The sequence below is a fragment of the Sparus aurata genome, chromosome 12 (assembly GCF_900880675.1).
Source record: "Sparus aurata chromosome 12, fSpaAur1.1, whole genome shotgun sequence".
NCBI lineage: Eukaryota > Metazoa > Chordata > Actinopteri > Spariformes > Sparidae > Sparus > Sparus aurata.
The window spans coordinates 21,232,817-21,242,262 of NC_044198.1; the positions used below are offsets into that span (position 1 = coordinate 21,232,817).

General features: G+C 41.6%; 1 protein-coding gene across 8 annotated transcripts; it reads left to right on the forward strand.

Annotated features, from left to right (window-relative positions):
* Positions 1 to 274: 274 nt before the first annotated feature.
* nup54 (nucleoporin 54) lies at positions 275 to 9,360 on the forward strand. 8 transcript variants are annotated; one of them, XM_030436201.1, is made up of 15 exons: positions 275 to 409; positions 712 to 819; positions 2,706 to 2,792; positions 2,970 to 3,134; positions 3,483 to 3,569; positions 4,327 to 4,488; positions 5,195 to 5,421; positions 5,501 to 5,688; positions 6,087 to 6,283; positions 6,369 to 6,423; positions 6,576 to 6,669; positions 7,486 to 7,593; positions 7,720 to 7,839; positions 7,999 to 8,109; positions 8,847 to 9,360. In XM_030436201.1, exons 1-15 carry the CDS (start codon positions 367 to 369, stop codon positions 8,973 to 8,975), a joined length of 1,881 nt encoding a protein of 626 aa, XP_030292061.1. In that variant the 5' UTR covers positions 275 to 366; the 3' UTR covers positions 8,976 to 9,360. The 8 variants fall into 8 exon arrangements, with proteins under 8 accessions (XP_030292061.1, XP_030292063.1, XP_030292064.1 ...); XM_030436203.1 differs by having other exon boundaries at positions 2,970 to 3,005; positions 8,847 to 9,030; XM_030436204.1 differs by lacking the exon at positions 2,970 to 3,134 and having other exon boundaries at positions 8,847 to 9,030.
* Positions 9,361 to 9,446: the final 86 nt, after the last annotated feature.

Consider the following 9,446-nt stretch of genomic DNA (forward strand, 5'->3'; position numbering starts at 1 on the left):
CAAATGCCAATGCACAACCAGTGTGCTAATATAAACATTGCAGCCAAGATTAAGTCGACATTTTAAGAAAATAAAACAAACCTGACAGTTACAAGCAAAAGTAGGTGTAAAAGAAACCTAAAACAATAATAAATAATAAATAATAAATAAAATAAAAATGAATGATAATAATGATGATGTATTATTTTTAAAACGGGGCCTGCAAATCCAGCTATCATGTATGAATCTTCAATGCAACATGCATGTGAACGCAGCTGGCAGTCTCCGGTCCAGACTCTGGGTGGCGGTAATGCACAATTTTGTTGAATATTAACTGTTTAGCCTAATCTGGGCGGAGAAGAAGAACTACAGCTAGTGACAGTCAACATGGCGTTCAGTTTTGGCGGCGCCACGAGTAACCCAGCGGCAAGTAAGGACATTTTCACTTTATTTGGACGCATTTGAATGAAGCTAGAAACATGTCGCTTGTGTGTTGATTAAGTAGCTCCAGTTCGGTGTGAGTAGTTTATGTCAGCAGTACATGTACACGCTGAACTGAAACGGCTAACGGTAGCTGTTTTGGCTAACGACTACTCCTCACAAGCCATCTAGATACTAACGTTAGCCATCGCTCCCTCATGACAAACGTCTGCTTGTGAAATTCATTGTAGATAACTGTAACGATACCTTACACTCATAGCCCTTCTCTTTATTTTTTTTTTTGTTGTGAAGACACGTCCGGGTTTTCATTCGGTTCATTTGGTGCCAAAACCACCGCACCGACAGCATTTGGCTTTGGCCCCACAGCCACCACCACCACCGCCGCATCTGGATTCGGCAGTAAGTCCTAATAATAGTATTCTCCCCAAAGGAGGCAGCCATAGTGATCACAGCTTTGTGTTGGTCATAGATGCACCAATATATAGTCTATCCCGGTTTGAGACTGTCCAACACACCTGTGTGGCAGCAGTAGATATATTTTGGTTATATCTTACAGAAAGCTTTAAAGATGAGCACTCACAGGTTGTTTTCTCCAGCCACAAGACAGAGCAATGCACAGGTGCTTCCCTGAACTTTTCTATTGGAAGTATCTGGGAATGTGTCTAAGAACTTGGCAAAGGGAAGCTCATAACATCACTGAATCTTGCTTTTGGGTCAGACTGTGGTAGCAGCTGTATTGAAGTCAGTGGGAGACTCATGGAGAAACACACTTCAACCTAACATATCTACCTCATATGACTTTTGAGGAAGGTGGGTTATCCTACTCTCTGAAGTATTTTTTCATTTACTGAAGCATTCCATCATCAAAGGTCATACAAGGTTGATTTGTTGAGTTTTAGTGTGTTTCTCCATGCACCTTCCATTGACTCCAACACAGCTGTCACCACAGTCGTGCCCAAAAATGAGATTCTCTGACGTAATGATCCTTCTTTCTCTTTTAACTTCCTTGGAATGTGTCCCATATGGGGGGAAAAGACACTTCAAGGGACCAACAGAGCCATCAGAGATGACTGGTCGGAGTAATATTGGACTGAGGTTAACCATAGCAGAAGACAACTGGTTAGGATTGTGGATTAGATGAAGCGCAGGGTGAAATAAACTGAAATATTGTCAGACAATGGCATACTACATAGGGAGCAACCGATTGTGTTATTCTCAGGGCCAATACTGATGCTGATTATTGGAAAACAAGGAGACTTGTTACCGACTGACTCGTAACTTTGATCCGATATACATTTGCAGTCATATAGATTATGTCAGATAACCAGTGATGGAATGTTATTACAATTTTGAGGTACTGTACTTGAATATTTAAAATGTATGCTACTTCCATTTAGTTCACTTTAGTTACCAGTTACTTTGCAGATTCAGATTAATCAGTGTTGACAGGCTATTACTCATGACATCTAATCAGTCAGATAGTGTTGTGGACAGAGATCAGAGTGGTGACTACAGACAGAAAGGGGATGCTGCGTCGGAGCCAAACGTATTGCATTTAAAACACGTTTATTTTATTGGTATCATGGACACAAAAAGTACTGATATTGGTAATCTGAAAAATGGCTGAATGTTTGCCCCGATAATCAGTCTATAACTCCCTATTACTACACTACTACAGGACTTGAAGCTTTGATTTTGTAGGGCTAAGTTTGTAATATTACTACAGTTATTTAACAGTGTGTGGATTTGGCATCATTATGATCATTTTTCTTTGTCTGTCACATTATAAAATACAGTAGTGGAGTACAAACGAAACAAACAAAAAAACGATTAATCATCTTGGCTACTTTCGTTAAGTTGGGCATCACTGCAAGGGTTAACCAATTTTACACCTGTCTTGTGCTAACATATAAGCAGGTTAGACAGTTGTGTTTGTGCTGTCATCATTGTTCTGTGTATTTTTTTTATATTTCATTGATTTTTCATTTATAAACTGTGAAAACTCAGTTGATACTGTTGTTTGCTCTGTCCGCACGAAACGCAATGAGTGAATGGAAGGACTAAAGGATCTGTTTTTATCTGATGCATGAGTATATTTCTGTTATTTTGTTCTTGGTAGTCATAGTGAATCAGAAGGACGACAATAATGATACCGTGAATGTGTTAGCAGAAAGGTTAACTCCTGTAAGTGGAGTTAGCATTTGAACTGAATGAAGAGGGTAGGTGTTTAGTTGTGAAGAGGTTCAACTGAGTGCCTGTTGTCTGTGTCTGCTCTTTCTTTGTAGCTCTTACAGCTCCTGGTTTTGGCACAGCTGCCACCACCACTGCTGCTGCACCAGCCACCGGATTTAGTTTTGGCTCCACCAACACTGGTAAGATACATGTGTTCTGTACAAAGCATGTAACTTTGAACCGTCTTGTGATACCTGTCTCTTTACAGGAACTTGAACACTGTTTTTATGATCTATAAGCCCATACTAGGACTGACCTCTTGTTATTTAACTCCGTGTCATTCTCTTTTTCTTGCTGCCTGCCTCCGCTGGCTGCAGGATTTGGGGGGCTGGGAGCTGGAAACACCACGGCTGGTGGGTTTAGTTTTGGGGGGTTTGGTTTAAATGCCAACCCAGCAGCAGTCAGCTTTAATGTGGGGTGCTTTGGTACAGCAACCACCACTGGCACTGTTTTCAATTTTGGTAATAGCCTGGCTAGCACAGGTAGATGACCTTTGTGATTGATTAATCAGTACAGTCTGTGTCTCTAAACACACATTTTCATCCATTTTCACATCTTGTGGTGCAGTGATTTCTCATCTCACTTGTTGCTTCGTTTCATGAAATGTTGTGCATCGTTGTTTCCATTTGCATGAGGGGACAAATTGTTGAATTAAGCACTTTTCGCACTTGATTCCTGTAAAGCCCAGTACATCTTCACCTTCCTTATACGATAGAAGAAGAAGAATGCTAGATGGAAATACAATTCAGTTATTTATCTTAAAGGCCCCTGACCTCTTTTTTTGTGTCACCTCCTTTTTCTCACTTGTCCTGGTTTGCTTTGTTTCTCAGGCGCTTTTGGTGGCTTTGGGACAACTACAACAACTGCTGCTGCACCAGGTTCCACTTTTAGCTTTTCTGCTCCTGCCAACGCCACAGGTCAGCAGTACAGCAGTACTCAGAACTTAAACATTTACAAACTCCTACTAGGGAATGTTCAATGGAATGCTTATAAACGCAACATTTTACATCGGTCTTTGTTTCAAATTCAACACTGACTGAAAGCCCTGCTCAATTGGAATCAGACGGGAAAACTATTTAAGCGCCTTAAACTTAACGCCTGTCATTGCATCTTGTGAAAATAAGCACGTCCACCTGGGTGCATTCATCATTTCCAATCAGAGCTGGAGCTGGAAAATACTCACAACTACTGTAGTCATTTGACCTGGAATGAATGCCAATTATACCCTTTCCCATTGAAGACAAAAAACAGATGTTAGTGGGGGTTTTTTGTCCATGGTGAAAGGGTTATTTATCACGGCTCTGTTGTGTGTTTCATTCCAGTTGTTAAAGTGTAGAGATACATCTGTCTGAAACAATAACAAGTAGCTAATTACTTGGGTTAAGTCCTACAGAAAGCCCAGTGTAGACCGAGTTTAATGATTAAGTATCATAAAGTTGTGGATGAAAATTAGATACGTTTTCTAAACCTTGCTCGCTGCTGCACATTCTGCTTTGTGTTCAAACGAGATGTCTATATCACTCTACACTGTACAGAAGTCCTCCCATCACTCCTGCACTGATCCCTCTGCAAAGCCAGCAGCATTTTTCCCGAACACTGTAGACTTTACAGGCACTCAGTGGCATTACTGTAGTTGATATTTTCTCACTGTGTATACACATTGTTCTCTTTCAGGAGGTTTGTTTGGTAACACGCAGAACAAAGGCTTTGGGTTCTCCTCTGGGCTTGGCGCGGCGACCGCCACTGGGGCAACAGGATTTGGGACTGGATTAGGAACAACTAGCCTGGGTGGGTTTGGAGGCTTTGGAGGCATCCAGTCAACTCAGCAGCAGCAAGGTGAGAGAACTCATATTTCCCAAGAACAGTTTTAGTGTTTCCACATAAAGATGAGAAGACTATGACCTAAATAAGGCAGCAGCAAGAGAACCTTCAAGCTGATATCCATCATCTGTTTTGAAATTGGTAAATGTCTAATTTGTCTGTAGATTTTTTTTTGCAGGTAGATTTTCTGTTTAGTGAGTAAATCTTTACAAGCGTTCCAGCCCACTGACAGATAAATGTTTGCACTTTCTTGTTCTTTCATCACATCATTTATTGATTATTAAGTGCTAAAATCATAACATTATTTCTCCAATGGCAGATTTTAACACAAATCTCCGTAACCATTTAATTCAATCCCTAATGTAAACATGAATATTTTTAGCATTAGTTATCTCAGAATTCCTTTCATGTCAGAATGAATCAGTGGTGATACCCAGCTGTGTTCCTGATTCACGTAAACAGCAGGCTTACACATAGCCTTCCATACCAACTGTACCAAATGTGCTGTACACCTGTTATCACTGCAGAGGGCGACAACAAGCAGAGAGTAACTGATTTCATGTTTAACATCAAGATCAATCCAACAGTGAGCAGCTGAAAGAGAAATGCACGACTGTTATAAAATAACAATCACTTAAATTAGTATTGTAGTTTTACTTCTTGAACATAGATAAATAGTAGGACGGTCTGACGTGTCACTCGACCTTTTTCTCTCTACCAGGAGGTTTGTTCGGCCAGCAGGCCCAGCAGCCTGGTCAGGCTCAGCCCACCCAGCTTTACCAGCAGGTCACAGCTCTGTCAGCACCCACCTTGTTAGGAGACGAGCGGGACTCCATCTTAGCGAAATGGAACCAGCTGCAGGCATACTGGGGAACTGGGAAGGGCTACTACAGCAACAACAACCCACCTGTTGACTTCACGCAGGAGAACCCATTCTGCAGGTTCAAGGTACAGCGCAGAGTCCAGCAGAGTGTTTGGAGGGTTTGATAGATTAATATGAGTGTTTAATGTGTGTTTTGTTTGCCAGGCAGTGGGATACAGCTGCGTCCCTGTGAGTAAGGACGAGGATGGTTTGGTGGTCCTGCTTCTCAATAAAAAGGAGGCTGATGTGCGAGCACAGCAGCAGCATCTGGTGGAGTCCCTGCACAAGATTCTGGGAAGCAACCAGACACTTACTGTCAACGTAGAAGGGGTCAAAGCCCTGCCCAACGACCAGTAAGTTTGTATTACATGTCATCACATTTGATACCTTTTTATTTATTACCTATATACATATGCTATATCAAGGGTGCCCTTATCAGATGTTTTGGGGCTGATCACCGATTACTGGAAGCCGATACTGTTACTGATCACTGTTCACCGTTCAAGACGACAAAAAGATACTTCTTTACTTTATTGTCATCTAAAATTGTTAGTTATTGGTGACATGGTTAAACCACCCTCTCAGAGGAAATAAGAAATTGCATCTATTTTGATCAATTCAAAGAAATGGGTTTAAAGCTAAATGAAAACTATATAATCAAGGAAAAGTAAACAGATGGGTTAATTTATCATCACAGAACCTCATTACAAACCATTGCGGGGTCTTCTTCATGTGTCCTCCGTCTTCTTAGGGCCGAGGTGATTGTTTACGTGGTGGAGCGTTCTCCTAACGGCACCTCCAAGCGGATCCCGGCCACCACACTCTTCAGTTATCTGGAGCAGGCCAACGTCAAGATGCAGCTCACACAGATTGGAGTGATCATGTCCGTCACACGCACAGAGCTGTCTCCAGCACAGCTCAAACAGCTGCTGCAAAACGCTCCTGCAGGTAAATGTGTGCGTGTGTCATCCTCACGCTGAATTCAATTGTTCATGCTTTATTTGTAACTGAGGGTTTTGTGTCTCCTCACTAGGAGTGGACCCCATCATTTGGGAGCAGGCTAAGGTGGACAACCCTGATCCTGAGAAGTAAGTTGCTGAAGAACATCTCTACAACAGTTTCTATAAAGTGTGGTGTATGAATAATGTGACGAAGGGGAGGCAGTTACAGTTACTTGATGCATTTTGATTTTCCCCAAACTTGTAGCCTTTCACCTCTCACGGGTTAATGTTTTCTCTAGATTAATCCCGGTGCCCATGGTGGGTTTTAAGGAGCTTCTTCGCCGGCTGCAGATTCAGGAGCAGATGACGAAACAGCATCAGACCAGAGTGGATGTAAGTCTGTTTCGGCTACTCTCTAAAAGTAAAAAAAAAAAAAAAAACTTGCTTAAGGTTACTTCTGTTGATCAACACAGGAATTTTGTGGTGTCAGAGACAGAGTACACAGATGTCCTGGCCATGATTGATGCCAGTAGGGTGTTTACAGCTAGAGGTGGAAATGTTAGGATTAAACCTTTTTTTAATAATTGGCGATAAATTCAATGCAAAACAATTTCTTTAGCATTTATAGTCAGATAGGCAATTTTTTTAAGCCTGGTTTCATTCACACCTGTCATATAATCATTGCCATTCGACTGCGGGAGCTGGGATAGACGCTGTTTTTTGGGCGGAAGTGTTACAAAGAGTCAGTAGGACAGACGGGATAAAAGACATTTTACCATGTATAAATTCTTTCCTCATATAAGATGCCGAAGAAACTTCCTGCTACCAAATTACTGTTTGATCCTGTTGCGTTTTCCTGTGGATTGAAATGTTGGAAATTTCTCTTTTATTTGATGACTGAAGGATCAGTTTAGTTGTCAGACTGTTAACGCCATCAGACCGTCACACACCTGTTGCTTGCTGCCAGCTTACCCTTACATACAGAGGTGGTCTTGCCTCTGTTACTTCCTCTGCTGGCAGATCAGGGGCAGAACAAATCTGTGTCCGCATTCTGCCTCTGTTACTATTAAGCAATAAGTGGAATATCGATACAAGATTCCTGCCTAGGGATTGTTTTCAGCTTGTTGGGTTTAAAAGGAAAAAATGTTGTCAGGGGAGAAACTCTAAACATGTTAACAACTGTTGTCACTCACTTATTTGGACTTGCAGATTATCTCCAGTGACATCAGTGAACTGCAGAAGAATCAGGCGACCACCGTGGCCAAGATCGCCCAGTACAAGAGGAAGCTGATGGATCTGTCTCACCGGGTGCTGCAGGTAGCTGCCTCACCTTTCTCACTTTGTTCAGCGAAATGTCGTTGTTGGTTTCTAGACTTTGAATGAATGCCCTACCACTGTGTCATATTTATCATTCCTCCTCATCCTTTTTTATTGTCCTGACAGGTGCTGATCAAGCAGGAGATTCAGAGAAAAAGTGGTTACGCTATCCAAGTGGATGAGGAGCACCTCCGGGTGCAGCTGGACACCATTCAGTCTGAGCTCAATGCCCCCACACAGTTCAAGGCAAGTGTGTCTAACAAGTGCAGCCTGACACTGCTTATCTTTTCATCCATGGAGTATGCAGACAAGACCTAAAATGAGCTGTCAGAGATGAAACGGCCACATCAGACCAAATCTTTAATGGATATTTTACAGTTCTGTTGTCTGTCTGTTTTCTTTCAGGGTCGGTTGAATGAATTAATGTCCCAAATCCGAATGCAGAATCACTTCGGAGCTGTGAGATCAGAAGAGCGCTACAATGTTGATGCAGACCTGCTCAGAGAAATCAAACAAGTGAGTCACCACATTTGTACAGTAAACAGGAGTATGCCTTACACGGTAGGCGTACACCGATTACATATCATTTTCCAACTGTTAGTCTGCTTTTATTTATTTTCTTTTGAATCAGCATTTAGTCAGTCGGCAGACATTTCTTATAAAATGAAATTGTCTGCTCTGCACAGGAGCAGCACAGAGTAGCAGGAGTACGAGTAAAGAGAGTTGACCAACAAGATGATAATGAAGGATTTGTTGTCAAAGCAAAACGGCTATATTGCAGTCAAATTATAAAAGGGAACTCAATAACATTAATTAGGTTTAAAGAGTTGGTTACCTGCAGCTCTTCATCTAACATATGAGGATGTTCCTTTTTCTATTACTTCCAGTGAACTGTGTAAAACAACTCCCTGCAATATTTCTACTAAACTGCTGTCAACAAAAATGAATATTGTTTCGCTCCGTACACACGTTTCTGCTGAAAGATAGCAGGCCGACCACATTGTGTTCCCTGTGACTAGCCTAATTCTGAATGAGGGCAGGTTAAATGCTTTTAATGTGAAGCTGCCGCAGTAGAAAATGTTCTGTTTGCATTAGCGTTAACTGAATACAGCGCTCTACAGATTGCGAGCGTCTTTTATTGTGAAATGATCCGGTGTAACGCGCTGCATCTTATCTTAACATCCCGCCTTGTAATTGTGTTTTTCTTATTTTGGTATTAACTGGAACACTTGCTCTTTATCTCTCACTTTCAGCACTTGAAGCAGCAGCAGGAGGGTTTAAGTCATTTGATCAGCGTCATTAAAGATGACCTGGAAGACATCAAACTCATAGAGCACGGGCTGAGTGACAGCGGACACATAAGAGGAGGCATCCTGAGCTGAGTCTGTCCTGCCAACACACTCCTGCTCTGAAAAGTGACGCGTCTGTAGAATCAACGGAGGGCATCCGAATTTAGAGTTATCACTCTCTTCATCAGCATTTCTGCAGGTTTGTCAGGACTGTGTCTCTATCTGCACCAACACAACAATGACTGGTTAATCTGTGCTTTCTGGACTGATATAGAGAGACTCAACATCGTCTAATAATAGCTGGCTTCACCTTTCGTTAAATCAGATTATGGATATGAGACTATGAATGTGACTGGCATGTAAACAAGCCGTGGGATTGAGCGTGTGTTATGATTGAATACCTTGTAAATACATCTTTGTATTTTGTTTTTTAAATGCTGTTGTTACAATATTAATAAATTTCATTTTAAATTGAAAACAAGGTCTTCAGATCTCTTGAAACACATTTTTGTCTTGCTTTGCGGCACCACTGTAAGTGTTTTGTTTTGATTTGATTATCAGGAT